Consider the following 27781-nt stretch of genomic DNA (forward strand, 5'->3'; position numbering starts at 1 on the left):
TTTCTATTCTAGTGTGGGTCGATATTTCAAGTGTAAACATAAACCATTTTTTTTTATGATAATTCTTATAACGTGTGAACAACGTGTCAGTTGTTGCTTTTTAGTCATTTTTGTAAATTGTAAATTAATTCATGTTTGCTTTGAGAAAATCTTTTGTATTTAATATTTATTAAACTGAGGGCGCACTGTCCCTACTCCCTGTAGTCCCTGGCTTAGCTGCAGATCACATCGCAATCATCTGAAAAGGTGTTTGAAGGGTGACATCAAGACTCAAGGATTTTGTGGGCTGCTAGAGAGCTAAGGGCTGACGAGACTCTGTGATTGCGATTTGCGTCAGCCGTCAGGCTTTAAAGGGACCGTGCAGAAACTATAGAGGGCGTCGTAATTCGACAGCAGCGACACGATGCGAGTAAAAGAAGTAACTTGTGAGTGACTTTGGCGTCGCGTTCTCTTTGACCCCGGCTAGTTTATAAGTGTTTTTTATATGTTTTAGACTATAAATGATTTAATACTTACACTCCCAAGTTGCCACATGCGGCCGCGAGAATAACAACAGATTTCCAAGAATCCGCGATTAAAGTAAAAGAGTAAATGACGCCCGCAACTCCGTTGCGCCAAAAATCATTTATCGCGCGAGAACCGTACATTTTCCCGGAATAAAAAGTATCCTATGTCCTTTCCTGGGACTCAAAGTAAATCCATACCAAATTTCAGCAAAATTGGTTCAGCGGTTGGGGCGTGAAGTGCTAACAGACGTCTACACTTTCGCATTTATAATATTGAGTATGGATGAGTTTCTAACCGTAAACAAAGAACGAAAGCGTGAATAAAAATGTTTAAAGCTTATCTAGTAATATCTAAGAAAACATCTGAAAAAGTAATTAGTAGCATCCATCAGCATAGAAAGTAAAAACTTGATAAATATTGCAATTAAATACTGAAGATGCAAAAATACTTATAATAATTACTGCAAATGCTTGTGGATTAATAAAATAAAACAAGTTCACTAAAATAAATGCTTTTATTTCATCAACCTTCTGCGATTCGCTCGATACCATCTTTACAACTTTTGTCTGTCACTATTTTTAACTAGTGTACCTCATCAGTGCAAACACTATATAAGTAATCTTTAAATTACACACAAATACTGCACTATTAATAGTTTTCCTACTTGAAGAATCATCCTTTTGAGAACCAACACTTTGACAAGATGGTTCAAGATAAACACTATTACGGAGTACTATTATATTATATTATATTATATTCTGTGTTAAATTCCTGGCAGGACTTCTCCAAATTATCCTTACTTTTGATGCAACTTGTTGCATTCTAGTTGATGTCTTTGAAATTATTTTTTAAAAGATTTATTTTTATTTTCTTCTCCAGGAAAAATTGTAGGTAGGTAGGTATTATATGCCGGGTGTAGAGGATTTTCCGATCTTGGCAAATTTAATGAGCGGTGCATAGGTATGTAAAATTTAGATGAAACTTGGAAGCCAGTTTGGATGTTTACTGAAAGAAGCAACGGTTATAAGTTAGGTTCATATTGTGTTCATCTAAATGAATTTACGGTTATAATCTACAAAATTCAGTGTTTTTACATAACATTCATGGAACTTTTTAAGTACTTACGTATATTTTACCGGCTTTTATCCATTTATTTCGTTTTTCAATAAGCCATGGCATATGTGAATACTTTTGGCAGGAAAATAGTAAAATTTTAGATCGTTCGATTTGCCTTTATTTTTCTTGTATGCATTAGAACATCCGGGAATACAACAATGCACGAAAACACTCAAATTTCTCAAGAAATCTTAAAATTTTCTGTAGCTTGACTAGAGCTTGACAATAAAATTTTTGTAAAAGTTTCGGCTACTCGTCACTAGTGGCAGTGTCATCGCTCTGCACGGTCCCTGAATTTGTAAATCTTCATCTTCATTCTGCATTGCCCTTTTTTTAATTTCTACCGCGCGTCGTCAGTCGTCACTGATCCGTTTTTTTTTTTTTGCAAATTAGTTTTTTTTTGCATATGGCAACAAAATATCTATAAAAATGTCACTCTCACGGCTCACCGTTCACGTCACTCGTTGGCACTTGGCACTTGTACAAATGACATATTCAAATAAACTCGATTGGTCAAAACGACAAAAGTAAATTCTTATTTAATTCCGATTGGTTAACTAAAGAGAAAATAAAAACGAACCAATTACGTGCTGCCATACGATCAAGAAATAGATACGTTCAAAAATTTATTAAATGTCATTTGATTTAACTATATTTTTGTAAAATATAATTGAACTAAATATTTGTGAATGTTGATGTTAAAATATATCAATATTTAGCGTTTTTTATGAGTTTCACATCATTTTATGTGCGCAGCGCAACGCAACCATATCAATTTTGGTAGAAACGTTGAAACAAATCGCAAATTTCTGAACGTTAATAATTGTAATGTCGATACGATGTCAGAATCAGATGAATACATGGCAACTTGGCATATTTCAATTTGTTTTTTGTAATTTGTATCAATATTTTGCAATTATGAACTAAAAATTAAATGTAATAATGGCTTTTGTAAGTGCAGTTACCGGTGATGATTCTACAAAAAAGTTTATGGACGTTTTACAAAATGATTTTAAGACCCTAAGCTTAGAGACCAAGAAAAAGTACCCCCAGATAAGAGAGGTAGGTATTTATTTTTCTGATATTATGTAAATACATAATATCAGAAAAATAATAAAATAATATATTTAAATTATAATATATAATATAAATATATTATAATTGTAATATTTAATCTACGTGCGTAGATCATAGAATTAGAACGTTAGAAAAGGCATTCCATACAATCGTCAGCGCTAAAATGTGTCACCCTCGAAATGAGTGAGCTCACTCATCTGAGAGCAGTGTGCCTTAGGACGCGGTAACAGCCGGACGTGTTTAATTCATTAATTATCGCGTTGTTTTTCGCTACATTTCGCTCCAGAATGCCGTCATGTGCCTTCCGACAGTGCAGTAACAAAACGAGGAATACAAATAAAACCAAAGGTGTAATATTTCACACGTAATTACTAAGATTTTATTCATATTCAAATTATTGTCTTCCATTTTAAGAGAAAAATCATAGCGAAGCGTAAAATGAGCGAAAGAGAAAGTAGTATATGATATTACTGTAAGACAAAAAAGGACGACAATATTTTCTCGATTCGATTAAAGCGTAAAATGAGCGAAAGAGAAAGTAATATATGCTATTACTGTAAGACAAAAAAGGACGACAATGTTTTCTCGATACACATTTTGCATGCAAAAACATTGCTACAGTTTTGACGGCATATGTCGCATCTAAGTATTTTGATATTTTTATAATTTTTTTTTTTTTATAATTTCAGACTTTTATTTGGCAAACCAATAACAATTAGAAACTGCATTGCAAGTTGCAACTATAGGAAATTGCCTGGGATATTTCAGACAGAGAGCGGTCAAGGGTTTTGTGTTCTTTGTGTTGTATTATGTTATAGAATGCCTCCCGTGTGAGTATCTCTATATACTCACACAGGAGGAGTTCTGAATGTGTCAGAATTGCTCCTCAGTCACACACTGACTGCTCCAACGCAAATGCTTCAACGCGTGACCACTCTGTCTGATAGGTCCCTAAGACGACCACGTCTTTTTAAAATTTATAATACATGAGGACTTACTAAAGTCCTCATGTATTTTAAATTTTAATGTAATAATATAAAATTAATATTATTATTATTGAGGTAAAAAGTATTTTTGGTAATAATAATATAAGTTCCAATGTAAATATTATGTTTTATGAACAATAAATAAGTATGTTTGTTATGCAATTTTTGTTATGTCTTTTTGGAAAAATTACTATCAATTTATTTATTATTATTATTATTTTTTTTTAATTTAAACAAAACAAATTTACATTACAAAATAACATGGATTACAAATATTATGGCTTAATGTTATTACAATTATTACAATAAGACATTGGTAGCTACAAAAGTATAAAACTGCAGCGCAGCAATTGTTGGCATAGATTAATATTACAATTATAATTGAAATATCCTTGACTGCACTTTCCCTTCTGTAATAAAGTTTATCATTGAATATTATGTATGATAAAAATAGTATTGTCGTTTTAATCATTTTTACTATCATTTAGATTTTAGAAGTACAAAACTTATTTTACATAATATAAGAACATTACCTTGATGGTTCGTAATTTGAAGCCTCACAAATATCTGTCCATTAAAAGATTTATAAAGACCAAGTTGTGTACATAATTGACACATTATTGATCTTATAATTAGGTCTTGAAATATTTTCTTCTGAATTTTAATTTATAATTTGAAAACAAACTGTTTATTATTATTATTAGTTTTTTAATGAAATAAGGGGGCAAACGAGCAAACGGGTCACCTGATGGAAAGCAACTTCCGTCGCCCATGGACACTCGCAGCATCAGAAGAGCTGCAGATGTGTTACCGGCCTTTTAAGAGGGAATAGGGGAGGGTAGGGATGGGAAGGAAAGGGATTAGGGGAGGGTAGGGAAGGGAGTAGGGTAGGGGATTGGGCCTTCGGTAAACTCCCTGACTTGGCAAAACACAGCGCAAGCCCTGTTTCATGCCGGTTTTCTGTGAGAATGTGGTATTTCTCCGGTCGAGCCGGCCCATTCGTACCGAAGCATGGCTCTCCTACGTCTAAATTGGTTAAGGTCATAACAATTGTGGTTGTATTTAAACACTAACACTTGATTACCCTTATTATGATGTAGTGCTTATAACTAGCCTATGTGTCTGATTATGTTATAATTTTCATGAAAAGCCTGTAAGTAGTTATTGTTTGTCAAATTATCATACTATTAATTTAATTTTTAAATTTATTTTAATTACTTTAATCAAAGTAAAAGATTGAATGTGAACAAGACTTTTGATTGACCACTAACTAGGAGTGCCTATTTTACAAAGGTTTTTGTAAAATAGGCACTCCTTCCACCTATCTATTGATAAGAACCTATAATTGCAGTCTTAAATACTTATAGAATTAGCTCGTGGAGACAAAAAATATAAATACCATTTTATTCTAGTAAATAAATACATGTTTTTAAGATTGAAAGTATTTTTAAATCATATTTTTGTACTTAAATGAGATTTTATGTGTAATACTATTATAAAGAGGAAAGATTTGATTGTTTGTTTGTCTTGAATAGGCTCCGAAACTACTGGACCGATTTGAAAGATTCTTTTACCATTGGAATCCTACATTAATTCTGCTGAACATAGGCTAAATTTTATTTTGGAAAAAAAAATAGGGTTCCGTAAGATATTTGGGATTTTCGGACGCAAGGTGTAAAAAATCAACCAGAAATGTTACTTTTTTCGCGTACGCTGCCTAAACTATAAAAGAGAGAACCATAAAATGTTCTAAGTAATTGTAGATCTTTTAAATATCTACACAAAAGTCCGCGACACACTATACCGATCTATATTGAGTGAGGCACAATAACCATTTTTTTATTAAAAAATCTTGAAATGTTTTTGGACTACATTTAAATGCCTTTATTTTACTCATGGCATTAATTCTTATCAAAATAAATTATTTCACTACTAAGTACAGTTAATGTAGATAATATTTGGCCTTTGAATGATTAAAATTGGACGTTTGGTTTTAATGTTATGGCGAAATTAAAATATTACGATTTCTGCTGCACGTTGCGAATTGGGCGTCGTCAAGGCGCGCCGCGCGGGTGTGCTCGCCCGGAGAGTCCACGTAAATATTAATTATTATTACCTCGATCATGGGAATCGCAGACACAATAGATTTATAATATAATATTTATGCGACAGCCGGGTGCCGCTTCATTGATGGGATAATATTATAGTGCTTCATTAATTCATTACGTTTTTAATGACTATTATTTTTGATTGCTATTATAATTAACTAGCGGCCCGCCCCGGCTTCGTTCCTTTGTTTTCAAAGGATATTTTATTGAAGAAGTAACATAATATTATTTCAATTGAAACACACTTACAATGCAATTGCAAATGCATTATATAATAGACTTTATTGAGATTTTTTTAAGCACTGACTTCATTATACTTTAAATAAAACATGTCATTTAAGTTGTGAAGTATCGTGCTCCCAAGTCTTATTGCATACCTGTGGAAACAAAAGAGTTTTTCCCGAGATCTGGTGTACTTTGAGTAATTACTATTTATTATTGCAGGCATGTGATGAAGCTATAGAGAAGCTGTCCCTAGCATCCAATAACCCTCAGGCGTCGCTGTACGGGGTCGTCAATCAGATCCTGTACCCCCTGGTACAGGGTTGTGAATCTAAGGATGTTAAAATAATCAAAGTATGTATTGTTGTGTTGTATTAATTTAAGGGTTAACAGCCGTACTCAGAGACATTAATTAATGATGATTCAACTTCAATTGAATGAAAAGTTTGACAGTGGAATCTGCATTTAATTTCAGTGAATTAATTAGTATTCGTCTCTGAGTGCGACAGTAAGCCAATTTTAATCAGATTTATATCATGTATCATTAAGTTATAATTAGTATTGAACTAATAAAATTTAAGTCGCTGAAATTTTTTGGCATAATTTAATCCAACTGGAAGGTAATGTGTTCATATGCAGCCAGCATTGTAGAGAACTTAAGAGAGGACACTTTGTTTAATATAACTCACTTCAATTGACAATTATTTTTTTATTTTATGCCTATGCATATGTATATATTATATTATACCCTAAGTAGATGGGTGTTAATACAAAACTAAAGTAGATAATTTACTATATATAGCCCAATTTACCTTTCTTTTCCAGTTCTGCCTAGGAACGATACAGAGGCTGATCGCCCAGCAGGGTATAGATGCGAAGGGGGCACGCCATGTCGTTGACTGTCTATACAACCTCGGCCAGGCGGGCATGCTGGAGCTGAAGCTGCTGCAGACAGCTGCACTGCTCATGACCACATCGCATCTCGTGCATGGCGACACGTTAGCTAGGGTGAGTGGATAGAGAAGTTTGGTTGAGTTATCTATTCCTAATCCCACATAACTTGGGGTATGTTATGTGGGATTAGGAATAGATACTTGTCGTTAAAAACGAACAAAACTCTCAAAATTCCTCCTATTTTGAGCGTTTTGATCGTTTTTAATGTCAAGTGGAACGCGGGTATAGTTTCTCATAAGTTTCATATGTGTCAGTGTCAGTCAGTCAGTGTATCTGACTGTCGCAACCGTCGCAACTGTAGTTCACAAATCGTTTAAGATTTTGGTTTGAAATCTGAATTATATATATAAATTATATATTAAATATTCTACATTTTAGATAACCCATTAGTCCTTCTCATCAGCTTGCTTACTGACTGGGTTACTTATAGTTTTTAACCGACTTCCAAAAACGAGCAGGTTATATGTTGTGTGTGTATGGCTGTGGATATTTTTTTTTATTGTGTTGTTTGTGTCTTATTTATTTTGAATCCTCATACACACACTTTCAAATTTTAATATTAGTATAGTGGTATAACGGTGTTGCAGACGATGGTGATGTGCATGCGGATGGTGGTGTGCGGTGAGGGGCGGGACGTGAGCACGTCGCACGCCGCCGCCGCCACAGTGCGGCAGCTCGTCGCGCTGGTGTTCGAGCGCGCGCTCGCCGAGACTGAAGGTACATACATACAATAGAAGATAAGTTATAGTGTGGTAGAGGTAGAAGAAAAGCTTTATTTCCAAACTAGTTGTCCGTAACTAAAACTAAAACTACAACTAAAAGCGCTTACAAATGAACGGCACGCGTCGACCAGTGTAAAAAAACAACCGTCGACAAGTGTCGTTCGTCTGTAAAGAGCCTAAATGCCATGCCAAAGTTGATAAAAATTATCCTATGTTCATTCTCTGAGCTTGAAATTTAGCATATAGAACTAATACTAGCTGTTTGACCGAGCTTTGCTCGGTATTCGATAAAACACGAATAAAATGACATTTTCTGAAAATGATTCCTAGCTAGATCGATTTGTCGCCCCCGAAACCCCCTATATACTAAATTTCAAAGATAAGATATGCCAAACATCCAACTCGGTTTTAACTTAAAGATGCAACATACAGACTTTGGCGTTTCCATACTCACAAACATATCAATAACGATTTAAAAATGCGATATTGCAGGTACACTGAAGGTAAACGCAGCGGACGTGAGAATACAGACCAACCTCAAGGCGCCGAAAGACCTCAAACCATGTGCCGTTGATGCTTATCTCATATTACAGGTTAGCGTTTTTTAAATGTCTACTTTTAAAGCATTGTAATATTTTAAAGCATAATGCTTGGCATCATTAGGGTTCCGTACCCAAAGGGTAAAAGTGGGACCCTATTACTGAGACTTCGATGTATGTCTGTCTGTCTGTCTCCAGGCTGAGACTCAATAACCGCTATATCTAGACTTCTAAAATTTTCACAGATTGTGTATTTCTGTTGCCGCTATAACAACAAATACTAAAAACAAATTAAAATTAATATTTAAGGGGGGCTCTTATACAAGAAACGTTATTTTTTTGGCCTTTTTTACTCGTTATCAATAATGGCAACAGCTAGGCACTTGAAATTTATATAAAGGCCTTAGTTATATGTCTACTTTAATAATGAATAATATAATATTTAAAAAAAATAAGGGGGCTCTCATACAAAAAACCTAATTTTGGCCTATTTTTCCCCTATAACGGTACGGAACCCTTCGTGCGCGAGTCCGACTCGCACTTGGCCGATTTTTTTGAGTTTACACATAGCATCCCCGCCCATATGACAATGTCATCCATGATCCATGCCATCCTTGTAGGTCAGTATAACACAGTACATGGTATGCTTGCAGGACATAATCCAGCTGGTGAATGGTGACTCGGCGAACTGGCTGGCCGGCATCGCGGAGGTGCCCAAAACCTTTGGCCTGGAGCTCCTAGATACTGTTCTCACTGACTTCTCCGCTGTATTCTTCAAGGTACACTAAATCAATTTTGAATGAATGAATGAAATATACTTTATTGTGCTTAATCACAGTTACAATAACAACACACATAAAACAAAAACAAAAAGTTATTGGTTTTGTGTGTTTACAGATACCAGAGTTCCGGTTTCTGCTGAAGGAGCATGTGTGTGCTTTGATCATAAGACTATTCTCACCCAACGTTAAGTACAGGTGACTAGTATGAGCCCAATAATAATAATATGTACAGTAGGGCATCGATAGTCCGAACCCCTGCTAATCCGAACGACCTCCCATCCCCGCACAAGTCACTCCCGCAGCCGCGCCGCCGCATTCTAGTGCCGATTTTTTTTTATGAAATAAGGGGGCAAACAAGCAAACGGGTCACCTTATAGAAAGCAACTTCCGTCGCCCATGGACACTCGCAGCATCAGAAGAGCTGCAGGTACGTTGCTGGCCTTTTAAGAGGGAATAGGGTAATAGGGGAGGGTAGGGATGTGAAGGGAAAGGAATAGGTAGGGTAGGGAAGGGAATAGGGTAGGGGATTGGGCCTCCGGTAAACTCACTCACTCGGTGAAACACAGCGCAAGCGCTGTTTCACGCCGGTTTTGTGTGAGAACGTGGTATTTCTCCGGTTGAGCCGGCCCATTCGTGCCGAAGCATGGCTCTCCCACGTATAAACGATTTAGACGTCTTAAAGTACTACGCGTATTGTTTTTGACCGCCCCCCGCGCGCTATTCCGCCATTTTGTTAAGGTATTAGGTACATAATATCTTCACAGTACTGTATTTGTGTTTTTTATCATGGCTTCAACATCCAAAAAATGCCTTTAAAAATGTCTACATACTATCATCCGATCGCTGCGTACATCCGAACAGGTTATATATTTTGGGTGTTCGGACTATTGAGGCCCTACTGTATTTCAACTGTCTAGGCATATAAAATGAAAATAACGTTAAGGCTCAGAAAAGGTTAAGTTTTGTTAAAAAATTACATTAATTTTGTAGACATCGAATAAAATGCAAATATTTTCATGTAAGTACTTATATTTCGGAATTTTTAGGTGCATATAATACGATGTCTATTAATTAGTAACACTATGTATCAGGGCGGCGCTACCGGTGGCGCACATCCCGGGGGGTGGGGCGGCGGCGGCGGGGGGCGGCGCGGCGGAGCGCCCGCACTTCCCCGTCACCATGCGTCTGCTGCGCCTCGTGTCCGTCATCCTGCACCGATACCATGAGCTGCTGGTGAGTATTGTGTTGAGGGAACCTAAGCCAAGATACTAATGCTAAGTTAGAAACAATAATGTATGGGATTTGACATTAGGTTGCTAAGTGACATAACGATGATAGCATACTAAAATATGCATAATATTTTGACTAAGACTCAGTAGTAGTCGAAAGACTTACTTTAAGGTATACCTAATACTTACCTACTAAAAACTTGGGATGTGTGATAATAATAATCTAAAGTCTGAACTAATATATCCTGTATATTAGTTCAGACTTTAGATTATTATATTTTTTCTCCAGTACAATAAATCAACATACGTAATAGTTGCCAAAAATAAAAAATACTAGCAATTTTTGTTACTACCCCTTTGGAACAAAAAACAAAAATATCAAGCCCCGGACTTATCCGCTAAAGTAATGGGTGTCTCAAAAGTAAGTTCACATTTGCTTATCTTATTACGCGAAAGCAACTATTCTGAGGGGCGCGGGGGGTATGTCAGTCGGTAGTCTGGCTCTTGGGAATTTAGTCGCTATGGAGCGTTTCTCTGGTGTGGACCGTGCGTTGTGCGTACGTGAGTTTTACAAAAACGGTAATTCGGCGACTGTAGCGCGTAGAAAATTCTGCAGTATTCGACATATTCGTCACTTAAATGATGCGCCTAGCACTCGACTCATTGCAAAATGGGTTGAGAAGTTTGAAGAGACTGGGTCAACTCTGGAGAAACCAAAATCTGGGCGGCCAAGAACATCAAGAACAGCCGAAAACGTGGACAGTGTTACTCAGTCTATTCGAGATGATCCAAACCTCTCGATTCGGAAGCGTGCTATTGCTTTGAATGTGCACAGATCTTCATTATGCCGCATTTTACACAAAGATTTAAAGCTGCACCCGTACAAAATTCAGTTAGTGCAAGAACTGAAGCCTCAAGATGCTGGTCAGAGGCTTGCCTTTGTAAATCAGATGATTGAGCGCTTTCCAACGTTCACCAACATCTTGTTTTCCGATGAAGCCCATTTACACCTGAATGGGCATGTAAACAAGCAAAATTGTCGTTACTGGAGTGCAACCAACCCAAAACAAAAACATCAGAAACCGCTACATTCACCCAAAGTCATGGGCAGCGATGTCGGCGCGAGGAACCTGCCGAGCTGTCATAGGCAATTTTAGTGCCCGACTAAATGAATGCCGAGAGCGCAACGGTTTACATTTGGACGATGTTATTTTTAAAAAATAAATTCCCAAACAGTGTACTTCAATATAAAATAAACATTTTTTCAATAAAGCTAAGACTTTTCTTTTAAAAAAAGATTTAAATGTGAACTTTCTTTTGAGACACCTTGTACTAAAAATGTGGATGCATTACGCATTTGAGGCAACTCGTGCGCCGCCCCGCGCGCCTGGCTGATCGCTTACCTCACCCCGCCGCCCCCTACCTCATACCGCACCCGTTGTCGCCTTGTAATTAGTGCGCCCAAGCGGTACTAGATTGGATAAAGGATAAATTAATTGAAATGAAAAAAACTAATTATTTGTGATATATACTCTATTATTGATACCTATGACGTTGTAAAATTTATTGTACTGGTGAAAAAATAATCCTGTATATTAAAAAAATATGAAACGTGTTTTTATTGTACTGTGAACTTCTATTGATTTTATAGGTGACGGAGTGCGAGATATTTTTGTCGCTGACGATCAAATTCCTGGATCCAGACAAGCCGCTGTGGCAGCGCGCGCTCGCGCTCGAGGTGCTCCATAAGATGACCATACAGCCAGGTGAGTGACAAGGTCGCGGAAAAGGTATTTCGCCCATTTTGACTCACGTGGGCCCATCGGTATCTTTCGTTTCATTTCTACGAATATTGCTACTTAATTTCCACAAGTACGCGATGGGAGCGCTATAGTTTGTCAAGCGCAAGTAAACTGGGCCATACTCGATGAATTTGTGGACGAATTTCTACCTATTTTGCTATCATACTATACCTTCGATTGTAACCATAATTGTGAAAGTAGCGACACTAAGTCCTACACGATCAATTTATTTATACCTAGATGAAGCTTATAAAATGTGCTGAAACTTGTAAAGTAATAATTTTAATCGATATAAATTGCAGCATTATATCCCTTTCTGACGTATGTAAACAATTTCAGAGTTACTGGGCGCGTTCTGTGCGTGCTACGATATGCGGCCGCACGCCACCAACATATTCCAGGACATCGTGACCGCGCTCGGCGCGTACGTGCAGTCCCTCTTCGTCGCCGGCAGCGCCACCGCGCCCGCACGTACGTATACACCTTAGCGTACAATCTCACAGTATACGCACACATTTGCGAGCGTGCATGCTCATACGTATACGCACACGTTTGCGAGCGTGCATGCTCATACGTATACGCATTTGTACACGTTTATGAGCTTATACACACCTAAACGTACGCCTATGAGCGTGCATCCTCAAACGAATACGCACATTGCGTGTACAGTGCGATCATGCCTCTAGTGGCTGCACTTTTGACAGTTGCAATTTTTCATTTGCGTCTGCCATATTTTTATAGTAAAACGCATATATGATAAACGCACGTATGTAGAAACGCAGGAACGTAAACGCAATTTAAGTTAAATATCATAATATGCTGAAAGCTGATCCCCAACATAATATAAAATATTTTCTTTAGAAATATTATAAATATTTACACATAATAATTAAAACAACGCTGTCTTTATCTGTTCAAGTTAGGCTTAGGCCAAACCTACGCGACCACGCGACTGCGAAGCGGGAGCGTCAATACAAATCACACATTTGACAACTTGTCAAATGTGTGTTTTGTATTGACGCTCCAGCTTCGCAGTCGCGTGGTCGCGTAGGTTTGTTCAAACCTTTACTGTCCTAGCATATATTAGATAAAGACAACAAGCTTGTTATCTTTCACAAATAATCATCACCAGGTGTGTCGATGTCAGCCTCAGTAGAATAACGATCATCATCATCATCATCACTCTCTACCGGTCCATCTTCGATGTGTCTCTCTTCATCTTCTTCCTTTTCGTCTTGAACGTATTTCTTTAACTTCTCCTTTTCAGCGTAATACATTCGACGTCTGTTGCTACCGACTGTAATAGGAAAAATGTAACTTTGAGTATAGATATATTAATAACAAATAGCAAATTAATATATCTTCTCATCTCATCTCAATTTCACTAAATATTTTGTCGCCATTGCGTTTCACCTGCCATTGGAAGTGACTTAACCTTTAAGTTACTATTGTTTGAATGTGCCAGATGATATGCTGTTGGTGATTCGTAATATCTTATGCGTACATTATAGGAGCACGAGCGTTATAAAAGTGACAGAGACAAGCGATAGATCAATAAACGATTTCTCTCTCCGCGACAGTATCTACTATTCCAAGATCTCTTACTATAAGTCAGGTCGTCGGTTTGGTTCCCGGCGCGGTTGATGTAGCTGGCCCACGTCCTCATGAGTACTATTAAGTTGCGGCATCGCAGCTCGCAGCTTTCACGGCTGTCGAAACGGTTGAAGCGGCTGCGCGCGCGACAACCCAGACGCTCGCTGGAATAACATTAAGAGCTCCCACACAAAACTGCAAATTCGCATCGCATCGCACATATCTGCGACAAAACTCATAATAAAAATGACTTTGCAATGCGAATTCGCAGTTATGTGTGGGGGCCCTAAGGAGTGTGACGGATGGTTCGATACAGACAGCCATTTTGTTACAAGACAGTTGTTCAGCGTCCATTCTTTGGATGTCTTTGCATAAGATTCCTACCTCTTTCACTAGAATAGGGAACCTTTCACCTTCTTAGAATAGGGAAAATAACGCAAATGTCGGAGCAAAGGGCGCTACTGCACATACAGTAAACAAGCCGACTAATATCCCACATGTCGCGAACGCCATGTCAGAATATTGACAGAAATCACGGGCGTAGCCAGGAGGGTTTTGGGGATTCAAACCTTGTACTTTTATTCCTTTTATTTTCTTGAACCCTCCCCGATACTAAAACTTGGCTACGCCCGTGACAGAAATGTTGTCAAATGTCGAACAAAACTTTTTGTTTACTGTCTGCGCGGATCCAGCGCCCATCGCACGTCCGACCCTGAGTGTTGTTACACAGTGGGGTATAACGGGCGCTGTACTCACTTGCACGTGCGGTCGCGGATGTCGTAGGTCCAGACGGGGCGCAGCGGCGTGACGCAGTGGCCGGGCGTGAAGCGCCGCGTGCACCGCATGTAGCTGCGCGGATCCAGCGCCCATTGCACGTCCGACCCTGTGTGTTGTTAATTTTGTACCATCGAGAAAATTGATCCAATCGACAATATATTATGTACTTTTTTGTACTTTTACATGTATTTTTTTCTATTTACAATATAATAATAATTAATATATTGTGGAGCGTGTCCGTAGGCAGAGTAGGTATTTAGGCTGCTGCAGAACCCTTCAGGGCGAGTCCAACTCGCTCTTGGCCGCTTTTTTACGTAGGGGACCCCCCCGGATCGGTCGGATGGGTTTGACGTAACGCGACCAAATTACTTAGGCCCGCCATCTGCCTAGGAATCAACTTCTCTGATAGTACATAGATTCCATGCAATAAAGGCTAGAACCCATTTATTGCACGCACGTTACGCAGCAACGCAGCAAAACGTGTCGCTAAGCTCGCCGCGATGTGCGGTCAAATCAATCGTTGATTTTTTTTCTGTTGACGTTACATTACATTAAATCGCAACGGAGTAAGTAGGCGAAGTGTTTGCTGTAACGTATAATCACTCTAACTGCCGTTCCCAATATTTGATCTATCTCTGGTTTTGCCCTACTAGAGATAGGAATAGCTCACATTTGACATTAGAGACATATATTTTATCTCAATTCAATGTTAGCTGCGATCGGTTGTATCATGTATGTCAAACCAGAGATAGATTGAATATGGAAACGGCCGTAAGGCGCAGCGCAGACGACAGACTATCCGTGGACCGTAACGCACTTTTTAGTCCGTGGAAATAGAACCTATGCAATTATATGCAGTAACGTACACGACGCGCAGCGCAGACGTGTGCGTTACTGTATATAAATAATTGCATAGCGCGGATAGTCTGTCGTCTGCGCTGCGCTTAAAAATCGTGGAGTGAAAAATTCCTTAAACACAATTTGAATTATTATAACCTTCCGTAGTTTCTTGATAATCATCTACGTATTCTACATGGCATTTCATTTGAGCAATACACTTTAATATTATGAACAACCACACTAAATTATACGACATGTTGTCCACGGCCTACTTGTTTCTTTGAACTTGAATGAGTGACCTTATTACATTAGTTTCATACCAAAAATTATTAAAAATAAATAAAGTTGCTACTGCCTACCGTCAAAAATATTTTAACGACGAATAACTTATTTACAAATGCTGTCTTTGAAGATTTCGCAATGCTACTTGGCAAATGCCAACAACTGTTTATAATATTAATAATATATTATATCCTCTGTATAAATATTTTTATAAGTAAGGTAAATTATCCTACTAGAGTCTAGTCGGTGAGAATAGTCAGCGATTGATGATGATGATTGATGAATATATTACAGCGGCGGGTAACGTGACGACGCAGCAGTCGGGTTTTCACTGGAAGGGGGTGTGGCTACCGTTATGCGTCACTTTCGAGCCCGGCACCGCCAAGTCAATATAGTGAGTACATAAGAAGTCTTGTAATTAATTACATAAAACCGCTTAACGTGTCTATTCAACGAAAAAAAAATAAACGCTATTACACCATTTATAATGACATTCACACAGCATTGTTATGGTAGGATATGTAACAACTATTATAACTGAGATTATAACCTTTGTTACCCTTTTGACTACATATCTGTGAATAAATAATAATAATATCTATGGACGCTTCACACCACGTCAGTCTGGCCCCGTGCTAAGTACCTTAAGGACTTGTGTTACGGGTACCAGACAACGGAAATATATTTAATGCTTTTATACTATACATATATTTAAGATTTTTATTATAATATGATACACATATTTAATACACATCCATGACCCAGGAACTTTGAAAAACTTTTTTTGTTCCGTCGGCGGGATTCGAACCCGCGACCCCCGGCTTGAGCTACCAACAGCCCACCAACTGAGCCACGGGGGTCGTCAAAAAATGATCTTGATTATGACAGACAACTTTTTTTTCTACATTTCTTTACAGTGCCGAATTTATGTTTTTTACGAGAGTAGGCCACTTTATTTCCACCGCCCCATGTACGTAATCCCTAGGGCGTCTATGGACGCTGCCGCCCCCAGCCGTGGTTTCTAACGGACTTTTTATAAATGCATACACATTACTGTATAACACACACATTAAGGCGGTCCCATGCTTTAAGATTTGTTCTACAATAAAAAATTTGGCCTCTTTGAAGCCGAACTTTGTATTTAATTTGATTTTAAATACAAAGGAACATTTGAAGTTTATTTTATTTGACAGTATAGAGATGCTGGACCGCACGGAAGCGCCAAGCATACAGGAGGGGTACGGCATCTCGGTGGCGTACGCGTGCCTCGTCGAGATCATACGGTCCATCGCCATCGCCGTCGAGGGGCAGGACTACTTCAGGTAACACGTGACTAATAGTATAATTAATACTGTAAAGCACAATACAAAAATTGAGAACATTGTATACAGTTTAGAGTTTAGACTGTAGCTAATATAATATTAGTAGTAGCTTATAGTAATTACAAAGTTTTAGAATTTTGCGAGCAAGATATCGATGCAACTTGTGGGTGCACTGAGGTTGATTTTGTACAATAGAAACAATGTCATTTGCAGATTACAAGAATTATACGACGACAACCAGGCTGACACTGAAGAAAAAGAAATTAATTCAAACAAGCTAATAGAAAATCAAAAAGGTAAATTAAATGAAACATCAAATTTTAATTCATCTGTTAGTGCCAGAACTGATTGTTATAACTTTTAAAACATTGTTATTAATAATTTATTCAATCCAATTAATTGTTTCGTAGACACAGAAACAAAGGTGGACAATGATGAAATAACGAAGAACGGCCACGAGGGCTCCGACCAGAACTCCAATGTGGTAGAAAAGACTGACAACGATGCTGAGGATAAAGATAGGCAGCTCAAGCTACAGGTACAGGATAAGTTTTTTGTGAGGAGGGGGGGGGGGGGGGGGGGGGGGGGATAATATCATCGTGTGGATTCTAGACAAGTTTATACATTTTGTTTGAATATTAACAAAAGTTAACGTGCCCGTAACAGTTTTGAAAGTTCACATAAGAGTTATTCCATAAACCGAAATATTAATTGCGCTATATTTTAACAAATAAGGCATTAATAAGTAAAGGATTAGTAGGTAGTACCCAGCTATGAGCATTATGTAAAGGTAAAACCTCACAATGCGACGCACTGAGACACGTCCAATGTATTGGAATACCCTCATGTGTCGCATCGCTATACAACCATGTAGTTACGGGTGTAGTGTACGTTCTCCTGGAATTACGTGTAGTGTACGTTCGCCTAGAATTTAATATGTGAGGACCTTATAAATCATTACCCGGTTGGCGTTGTCAGGTCTTGATATATGATTTACAACCTTGCCGGTCGTGATTTATGTTTTCCTAGCCTTGACACTAGACGTTTCTTTCTTATATTGTAGCTGATCAAGTCGTCGTGGTGCGGTCTAGTGTGGGGTTTGTCGGTACTGGCGGAGGCGAGTGTGGGCGAGCTCGACAACATTCTGCGCGCCGTGCAGACGTTAGCGCGGATTAGCGGCAAGGTACAGTTCATATTAGGGGATATCCCTTAATCACGTGATCTTTTTTAGCGTTTTTTTTAATAAAGTAATATTTTAAAGATATTGACTAAAGAACTTGATAACAAAAGTGATTTTTACTAAGTTATATTTTACTAGTAATTGGCAGCGTTAGTTCTGTTTTGATGTGCCAAAAGGAATGGCCAATAAAAGATCCCTGTTTAAGATTTGTAAAATAATAATTTTAAGGTAGCTATAATATTAACAGATGGGCGTGAGCGTGGCTCGCGATGCGTGCTACGGCGCGCTGTGTCGGTGCGCGCTGCCGGCGGCGTACTGCGTGCCCGCGGTCGGCGCGCTCGCAGCGCTGGCGGGCCCGTGGCCGGCGCGCGCGGCACCAGACCCGAGACATCACGTGGTACGTAATCCATACTTCCATGCTAATATTTTAAATGCGAAAGTGTGTCTGTCTGTCCATCTGTCTGTCTGTTACCAAACTGCTGAACCGAAACACATAAGATAAACTTTTTATCCCAAAAAAATATACGGATCCCGCGCGATAAACAAATTTTAGCGAAACGGAGTTGCGGGCGTCATCTTGTTCAAGTTTATTTTATAACCTTAACAGATGATTGAGAAATGTTAGATAATATAAGTAGGAACAGACGGCGAAAACGGTCTTAAGCTAAATAAATGGGAAATGTGGCGACAAAGCGATATAGCGAGATGCAACATAGCTAATTATTTATCATCTACTGACGCTCTTTTCGGTGACGATGAATTTATATTACTTTAAAAATTTTACGCAAGTCAAATGCTTGGTACACGATATCCAGTATAAAAATACTCTCTGCTGTTACTTAATTTTTTGGTGTTATTATATTTCTGTATATACAGGTGTGGGTGGGCACGCCTCTCCCGAGCGCGGCGCCGGCGCAGCAACAGGCGTTCGTGATGGTGACGGCGCGGCACGTGGCAGCGATGCGAGCGCTGCTGGCGGCCGCACGCCGCGACGGCGACACCATACACACCGCCTGGTTGCCCGTGCTCACCACGTTGCAGCACCTCGTACGTACACACTATAGCTATGTTCTTATAATATTTTGTTGCGTACGATTATGTTAGTGCATATATGGATGCTGGTGCCGAAGTCGATTTTTACAGATTTTAGCAAGGCATTTGACCTAATCGACCACTCTATTCTATTACGGAAACTTTCATTCGCAGGTATACATAGTCACCTATTTCACTGGTTTTTGTCATAGATTAGTTACAAATCCTAAGTAAAGCCCTTAATGGCTTTATGTCAAGCTGGAAGCTGGAGCCCCCTGGTGTACCTCAAGGATCCCTTCCGGGTCCCTTACTATTTTTCATGTTCTTAAATGACATAACGGACATAAATTGCGACGGATTAATATATCAACTTCTAAGAGCTTTGCATTTGATACGTTCATAATGTGTATCACGCTGTAAATTGTTTTCAAAGTTACTAAATAGTGGAACTGCAGAAAGATATTATCCTTTTAAATTCTTACTTTCAGTTTACGTAAATCATAATACAGAATTGTGACAGTCACTTTCAAATCCCTATTGCTTATGTTTTCGGAAATATCCCCATTGCTTAACAATACTTTACAATCTCGCAGGTGTGGATCCTAGGCCTCAAGCCGTCGACCGGCGGTTGTATGAAGGCGAGCCGCGCCGCTGCCGACGCCAACGCCGTCATGAGCACCTCTGCTGTCATGGCCGACTTGCCCGGTACGATATAACATTACTTAGTTAGATTATGAGAGAAGACTTTTTCTATTTACCTCATCTGACAAATATCTTCTAATTTGGTAACTTTAAGTGACTACTATTGTTGTTTATTTAGTTCATTCGTAGTTCGTAGTAATTATTGATAAAAAAAAATCCTTGAAAGTAGTAACATAACAAAATTGTTGTGCATTAATGATGTAGCAACGTGTACATAGAAATTTTCATATTGTGACTTGCAAAATGTATAATTTTGTCGTTCTGATTTATCTGCACACATTTTCAAGTGACGTTGTGTTTTATTAACTCATCAACAGTGTTGTTAACATTGCAATAACATACTTCTTTTCACTATTAACAAAAAGCACAGACTGTAACAATCAAAATAACGATGCTCAGAATTTCAAACTTTTTACTTATATGCAGTTTTGTATTACCTCAATTCACCGTTTTGATTTTAGAATTTTTCTCCGGCTCGAAGGATACCGTATAGTTGTAATATGGGCCTACGATGCCCGTAATAAATCAATAAATAGAGTAAAAATAAATAATAAAGGCCCACTCTAACGTATCAGTAATTTCAGGGCAGCAAGTTCCAGTGGCGGAGTCGTTGGGCGTCATGAGCGGTACTCGGCCTGAATATTTGGAATGTTCTCGCTTCATAATGTCCCTTGCGATTTCAGGCGATGCTGACGGGCTACTGGCCACAGCGACTGGTCGCTACACAATCTTCACACATTTGATTTCCTGACAAAAGTGGCTATATAGTATCCTATGCTATGATCTATTTGGATCATTACTAACATAAGCTTGACATAATTCAAGCAAATCCGGTCGGCCGTCTGCCTATGAATCAATTTCTCTGATTGTACCCTCGAAGAAATTGTTTTACAGGCACTAGATGGATCTGCGTCAATTGGTCGAATTATGACAATTCAATATAAGTTGTGATCTGTCGGCTGGGTTTGACATAACTCGACCGAACTACGTAGGTGCGCCGTTTGCCTATGAATAAATTTCTCTGATTGTACATTTGCCGAAGATGCGACAAGTTTATCTCATGCTATATAGACGTGAGAAGACTGTTTAAAAAGACATAATATTATGTCGTGTCGCGTCTTTGGCATTTGTTCACATCCTCTGAAATATACAGGCGACTCCTCAAATGACTATTGTGTAGCGGTTGGTAGTCGCGGTGGTCGGGCGCTCGTCTGCGCGAGCCATCCACTATCTGCAATAGTTGGCACACAACGACAATAGAAATGCATATTGGAATGACTCTGAATGGCTCAAGAAATAGGCGTCTTGGAGTTTAGGCTTGTTCCAAGGCTCTGGGATACACAAGGTGTAACAATACTAAGTGATATTGCTTTAGGGGATGTAAGTGTCTCTTATATAGTGTTCACTGTAAAAGTAGCAGCGCTGAAAGAGCAATTTTTTTGTGATTTGTATGGGCAAGGTGAAAAAAGTTACTCTTTCAGCGCTGCTTATTTCACAGTGAACTCTATATAGGAGGCCCATACACACCCTAAAGTATTATCACTGAGTTTTGTTACACCCTGTATAGCAGATGGTTGGGCGGGTATGGCTTTTGTCCGTTTCGCTGCACTGGGATGGAGCTTGGCCGTTCAAACTTGCACATTTTATTCTTGCAGCATAAATAAATATATTTTCATATGTATATTTTTGATATCAATATTTGAAATGGGGTTAGTCAGGGTTATTTCGGATTCAGGGTAAGTCCAGAAGGTGGGTTTCTTGTGACAGCAATGCTACAGCCGTTTGACACCAGATATTCTGCAGTATATTATGTAATCGTCCTGCTATTTCGTATACTAAATAAAGTGTAAATAAACAGATTGTGGATATGAAATTTTTGACATTACATTGCGCAATATCTGCTGTCAAACACCTGTTGCATATTTGTCGCAGGGAACGTAATTACCCTGCTTTCTCATCCTGTATCCGAAGACACCCATATTAACCTTACTTGTAAAAATATTTAAACTAATAAGCTATTGTTTGTAAATTATATGTTTTCCTGTGCGTTGCGACTTGCAAAGCAACGTGCAGAGAAGGATATTTAATGTTTTCATTAGTATATTAATATTTTTATAAGTAACGGAGTTTTGATATGGATGACAAAAAATGTTACTTATTACAAAAATATATATTTACAAAATGAATCACTGTATCTATGCAGCTCACTATGTTATGCTTTTTATGATGGTGTGCGGTTTTTTCGGATTTATATTGTTACAAATATAAATAAATCGTTTTTTTTTTCAATATTAAATATTATTGTTGTACAGCTCTATCCGCCATGTTGTCTCGTGTTTTCGAGGCATCGAAGAATTTGGACGATGATGCACTACATCACCTGATAGATGCCCTTTGCAAGCTGTCCAATGAGGCTATGGAGTTGGCTTATTCAAACAGGGTGCGAAATTTATTACTACTACTATTAAATGTCAAAGCATACTAAAGCCTATTCTATACAGGGTTAAATCTGTTCTATACAGGGTGTAACAAAAATAAGTGATAATACTTTAGGGTGTGTACGTGTTCCTTGTAGAGAGTTCACCGTGAAAGTAGCAGCGCTGAAAGACCAAAAATTTTTTTCACTTTTGTATGGGGAAACTCGTGACGCTCGGCCCACGTCTTGCCCATACAAAAGTGAAAAAAAATTCGTCTTTCAGAGCTGCTACTTTCACAGTGAACTCTCTACAAGGAACACGTACACACCTTAAAGTATTATCACTTATTTTTGTTACACACTGTATAAATTGAATTCGTGCAATTCAGATAAGTAAAATGTGTGCGAGAGCTGAGAGATGCATTGTTTTGTTCTGTAAGTTTATCAGAAAATGATTTTTCACTAAATTGTCCTCTCTTGCAGGAACCATCTCTGTTTGCTGTCGCCAAGTTGCTAGAGACTGGATTAGCGAATATGCACAGGATAGAGATCATGTGGAGACCAATAACAAATCATCTGCTAGAAGTAAGTTTAAACACACATTTATATTTGGTTGGAACCGACTGCCAGTGCCACTGTAACAAAAATTCTATTTTGGGGCACTTAAGGCGACGAACGGCTACACTCAGTGACATATAATGATGATTAAACTTCAATTTAATGAAAGGTTTGACAGATAATGTATGGAGTTTTTGTCAAAATCTTCATTAAATTGAAGTTTAGCTGTTATTAAATCTCAAAATGCGTCCGATAACACTTGTGTCCGTTATCGCCACTCTACAGGTATGCCAACACCCTCACATCCGCATGCGGGAGTGGGGCGTGGAGGCTATAACGTACCTGGTGCAGGCCGCCTTCCAGTACCATCACAACAACCCCAGCCAGGTCACTGATGTAAGTTGAACTTTAAATAAAGATTGATTGAACTCTAATTTTTATAGAACGAGATGTAAGATAGACGCAGAAATGATGAAAAGTAACACTTTATAATGAAGGCATACTGCCAGTGAAAGCCTTGACAAAATCCAGATAGCCGTGGAGTATTTTGACCTATATAATATTAATTCAATATTAACGTTGGCTCAGTTTCATATTTCGCCAATCTTAATGGTATTCATTATATTCTTCTGCATACTTGTGAAAAAATTGGGTATCTCTTCAATTCAAACCTGCCCAAAATCTGCGTATCCCAGGCGCGGCAACGTCTCATTCTGGAACCGCTGGCGGAGCTGTGCGGCGTGCGGCACGCGGACGTGCGCGCCCGCCAGCTGGAGTGTGCGGCGCGCCTGCTGCACTCGCGCGGCGACCAGCTCGGCGCCGCCTGGCCGCTCATGATGGAGATCGTCGCCGCTATATCCGACCACCACAGGTTAATAATAAGGGAGTGCCTCCGCTACCGGCGCCGGTTGCCGAAATGGCTGCCGGCGTCGTTTCCCGATGTTTACCGGAGTCTCGCGATGTTTGCCGAATAGGTTTCCGGCGGCTATTCGGCAAACATCGCTTCTCAAATGACAGAATAATGATCAAAAACATCAGTCTTGAGCTATAGGACTATGGAAAGTACCAATAATAAGGTCATAATCTGAGGATGTATATTTTAATGATGATTATTAATGTGATCTGTTTGGTAGCATATAAGTACCTACCTTTGTTTCTTTATACAACGCTGAAACTCTCAAACATGTATGAGGAGTCCGAAGTTCTGTTCAGCGCCTTCGGAACTGTGGTATACTGTGTTGCAAAATCTTACTTTTTGGTAGCACAAAGAACTAAAATATCCACAGCCGAACACATAACCTCCACCTTTGGAAGTCGGTTAAAAAGTCGAATATTTGAGATTATATGTATTTCTTTTTATTTGTTTACCGGCACTGGAACAAAGCGTTTTACGCATTTTCACTGGTTCCCATTTGGAGTGCCGGCGCCGGGAGCCGTTGTTTTATATCTCGGTTGCCGGCAGTATACTTACCGCCGGTTCCCATTACTGATATTTTTGGGAGCCGGCGCCGGCAGCGGAGGCACTCCCTAATAATAATAGGAGATAAAGTGGAAAAAGTGCATGAAAAGTGTATATTATTACTGTGAAACATGAATTTCCACCAAGAAGTTACGGTACATTCAATATCATATAATAGGAGATAGATTGAGCAAATGAATACATAAAAAGAGCTTGTGTACAGAGTACGTGTTAGAACTCAGAAGTGAAACTTTTCACGACGCGACCTAAAAATTTAAATCTCAGCTTCAAAAAATAAATCGGTTGGTGTTGGTAAAAGGCGGCCCCGTGTGAGTTTCTTAAGGTGGCCATACACGGGACAATTATCGTAACGATTTATCTCCTCGATGTTAAAATCGAACGACAAATTGTACGTGTGTAGCAATATCGCAAACGATTTTACGTTCAAAAGATATACTTGTAGCCTAGAGGATACGGCTAAAGCATATCTGAACATCTTGATTCCAGACGACGAGCCCACTGACGAATACCATCGCGCCATTAGAAGTACAATGTTAGACCCCATCAATACACCGCCTTCCGACTTGCCTTCATCCGATGAGTTTATTAAAATAGTAAATCTTTTGCCTATGAAAAAATCTGCGGGCGAGGATAAAATTTCAAACCTAATGATAAAACAATCCTGTATAGCGGCGAACTCATCAATTTTATTCGTATATAATAAATGTATCGCGGAAGGTATTTTTCCAAAGGTCTGGCGTATCGGTAGTATAAAATTGATCCCCAAAGCCGGTAATAAACCTTCAGACGATCCAAAATCCTACCGTCCGATCACGCTTCTGCCGTGTTTAGGTAAACTGTTAGAACGCCTTATCGTACCGCGCCTGCTTCCCGGTGGCCCTAAATTTCATAGTCAGTATGGTTTCACCGCCGGGAAATCGACTATAGATGCGGCCTTAGAAGTCAGAAAAATAGTTAATCTATCAGAAACAAAACACGTTGTTGCTATCTCATAAGATATATCGGGTGCTTTTGATAATGCGTGGTGGCCCATGCTGCTATTAAAATTAAAAAATAGAGGGTGCTACTCAAACATTTACTACTTGATACGTTCTTACTTTTATAACAGTTTAACTAAGCTTCAACTTGGTCACTGCGTTCACGCTAAAACCCTGACGTGCAGCTGTCCACAGGGTTCCGTACTCTCGCCTAAATTGTGGAACGTAGGCTTCGACGATTTGCTATGCCTCCCCCTACCACCGCTTAGCATACTAGTTGGCTATGCCGATGATGGTTTTCTCATTATTCAGGCTAACTCATGTTCCGAAGTTGAAACAAAAGCAAACCAAAGTTTAAACTTAATTTCGGACTGGGACCACCGCAACCGCTTAAATTTTGCCGCGCATAAAGCCTACCAAATACTCTTGAAGGGATCCCTCTTGTCGACACCCAGCATTAAACTTAACAATGTTAACGTTAAACGCAAGCAGTCGCTCTGTTATCTCGGGTTTTACTTAGAAAATACACTTTCGTTTTTAGATCATATAATTCAGACCGGTGAGAAAGCTAAACGTAACTTTTATTCATTTACCAAAATTTCCACTTCAACATGGGGTCTCTCATTTAAAACTCTCAAACTAATTTACTCAGCGACATTCCTATGTACTATATGCTACGGGGCTCCCGTGTGGGCTGACCGAGCAACTATTGGTGCGGCTCGTCGCAAATTATTACTAAGCCAACGTCTTGCACTCATATTCCTGTGTAAAGCTTACAGAACCACAAGTACCGAAGTTTACCTGTACTAGCCGGAGTTTTACCCGTAGACCTTGAAATACAGCGTCGTGCGACTATGTACTACCACAATAAAAACATTACTAGCCCGAACTTTTTAAACGCTCGCGATAAACCAAAAATTGCTAGATTGTTTGAACCCTTAGATGATTCAGTACGTTTCCTAATGTCCGAATGGCAAACGCGTTGGGATAACTCCACAAAAGGTCGCCACCTTTATAACTTTTTTCCAGATATATGTCAACGGCTATCCAAACACTGGATCATTGCGTATCTCAATTCCTGACCGGTCATTGTAATTTTAAAGCGAAACTCTATGGATTTAAATTAGTAGAATCAACCATGTGCGAGTGCTCGACCGAAGGCAACATGTTTGAACAAACCGCCCATCATGCTATGGGAGTGTAACCTCTGGTATAACGAAAGATCTATAATGCTTAATAACATACTTTGTAAATCTGGAGTCCCATATTACGATGATCTCGTAGACAGCGCAAGGAACTTCCGTGCCTTTAAGCGTTTTTGTCATAATTATTACTGCAAACAGTGTAACACAACAAATTCCAACATTAACAGATCTAGCTTAGTAGTCATAATTAACATTAATTATTCCCGTGGTGCTTTCCCTTTAGTTCTTTGACTTTCGGTCATTGCAACTTTGTGCTGTCTCCCGCTTTTTATGGGGAGGGAAAACTGTATACTTCCTACTCCTCCTATCTTCTTCTGATTAATTTCGTTGCGGGTCCCAAGACAGCTTTAGCATGTCCCTCGGGCTCCCTCAAATCATATCAAAGGGTTTTCGTGGTTGGATACCGCTGTCGATCCTGGCGATACAGGAGATACAGTGGTGGGAATGTGAGGTGGGCCCGTTAAAAGTTCAAAAGATCGATTGGACGATTTTCTTGACGATCGATCGAAACGACAAATTGTCCCGTGTATGGGCACCTTTACGCCGGTTCTTCTCGGCGGGGTAGTTCCCGAACCGGTGGTAGGCCTCATGTAAACACGACGTTCTAAAAGTGTTAACTTTGTTAACCTATTTAGAAATAAATATTTTGATTTTAAAGAAAACGATTGGTGCCAGATTAGTACCCGTAAACGTGTACGCAAGTACGTATACTTTGCGTACATGTTGCGTGCTCGCGAAGTATGTGCGATTTAAAAAATATCCCTAATTATTATCTTTATTAATACCTATTTATTATTTCTATATTATGTATTTAGTAACTTCGTCATATTACATTGAGGTATACAAAACAGACAACTTTCTATTACACCATACAATTTATTCTCAGCGAACAACTAGTGCGGTCGGCGTTTCAATGCGCGCAGCTAGTAGCGGGAGATCTGCTGGGCTGCGCCGGGCCGCGCTGTCTGCGCCGCGTGCTCGCCGCCGCTGCTGCCTTCGCACGACAGACTAAGGAGCTTAATATTAGTCTCACTGCCGTTGGTTTAATGGTGCGTAAAATAATACAATTCTATAAAATGTGTAATCAAATATCGAAAAACCGAAAAAACAACAGATTTAAATCTGCTTTAAAAACCAACCGAAAGATATATTAAAAAAGTCTGAATTCGACGAAACAACAGTTACGTCGGTAAGGGCCCTTCCACAAGACGTTTTTTTCAAACGCAAGTTGAACGCTCAGCAAACTGAAGTAAGCCCACACGTTTTAAACTTTATATCTGCCAAAACGCGATGAAAACACGAAGAAGACGAGCGCATCAGAAACGCGCGTCGTCAGTACGCAAAAAAGACATCGTGTGGAAAGGCCCTAAGTC

The 27781-nt window shown here is 39.1% G+C and overlaps 2 protein-coding genes across 3 annotated transcripts in view; one reads left to right on the forward strand and one right to left on the reverse strand.

Moving 5' to 3' along the window:
* The first annotated feature begins 2480 nt into the window (after nt 1–2480).
* LOC121736422 (protein MON2 homolog) overlaps nt 2481–27781 on the forward strand; it is a 38650-nt gene continuing 13349 nt past the window's right edge. The window contains exons 1-24 of one of the 2 annotated variants that reach the window (XM_042127602.1): nt 2481–2685; nt 6239–6370; nt 6842–7024; nt 7558–7687; nt 8185–8285; nt 8885–9010; nt 9129–9208; nt 10105–10246; nt 11894–12008; nt 12384–12515; nt 15831–15930; nt 16730–16858; nt 17072–17154; nt 17269–17396; nt 17922–18041; nt 18286–18435; nt 18915–19085; nt 19664–19775; nt 20357–20398; nt 22085–22212; nt 22672–22773; nt 23032–23142; nt 23442–23617; nt 27295–27457. In XM_042127602.1, the coding sequence (XP_041983536.1) occupies nt 2566–2685; nt 6239–6370; nt 6842–7024; nt 7558–7687; nt 8185–8285; nt 8885–9010; nt 9129–9208; nt 10105–10246; nt 11894–12008; nt 12384–12515; nt 15831–15930; nt 16730–16858; nt 17072–17154; nt 17269–17396; nt 17922–18041; nt 18286–18435; nt 18915–19085; nt 19664–19775; nt 20357–20398; nt 22085–22212; nt 22672–22773; nt 23032–23142; nt 23442–23617; nt 27295–27457 (2976 nt within the window). In that variant the 5' untranslated portion in view covers nt 2481–2565. The remainder of the gene's footprint in view (nt 2686–6238; nt 6371–6841; nt 7025–7557; nt 7688–8184; nt 8286–8884; nt 9011–9128; nt 9209–10104; nt 10247–11893; nt 12009–12383; nt 12516–15830; nt 15931–16729; nt 16859–17071; nt 17155–17268; nt 17397–17921; nt 18042–18285; nt 18436–18914; nt 19086–19663; nt 19776–20356; nt 20399–22084; nt 22213–22671; nt 22774–23031; nt 23143–23441; nt 23618–27294; nt 27458–27781) is intronic. The other variant, XM_042127603.1, reaches the window with a different exon arrangement.
* On the reverse strand, nt 13096–15514 carry LOC121736426. The gene is made up of 4 exons (XM_042127610.1): nt 15411–15514; nt 14394–14520; nt 13650–13801; nt 13096–13341 (listed from the first exon to the last, which is right to left on the reverse strand). Exons 1-4 carry the CDS (start codon nt 15508–15510, stop codon nt 13157–13159), a joined length of 564 nt encoding a protein of 187 aa, XP_041983544.1. The 5' UTR covers nt 15511–15514; the 3' UTR covers nt 13096–13156.

Source organism: Aricia agestis, chromosome 19 (assembly GCF_905147365.1).
Source record: "Aricia agestis chromosome 19, ilAriAges1.1, whole genome shotgun sequence".
Lineage (NCBI taxonomy): Eukaryota > Metazoa > Arthropoda > Insecta > Lepidoptera > Lycaenidae > Aricia > Aricia agestis.

Excerpts from the sequence above, each read along its gene's own strand:
- LOC121736426 (XM_042127610.1), bottom strand. The coding sequence starts at position 15,510 with ATGTCGTATAATTTAGTGTGGTTGTTCATAATATTAAAGTGTATTGCT. Across the intron at positions 14,521-15,410 it reads TTATCAAGAAACTACGGAAG|GGTCGGACGTGCAATGGGCG; the intron begins GTTATAATAATT and ends AACAACACACAG. Across the intron at positions 13,802-14,393 it reads ATCCGCGACCGCACGTGCAA|CGAGCGTCTGGGTTGTCGCG; the intron begins GTGAGTACAGCG and ends ATGTTATTCCAG.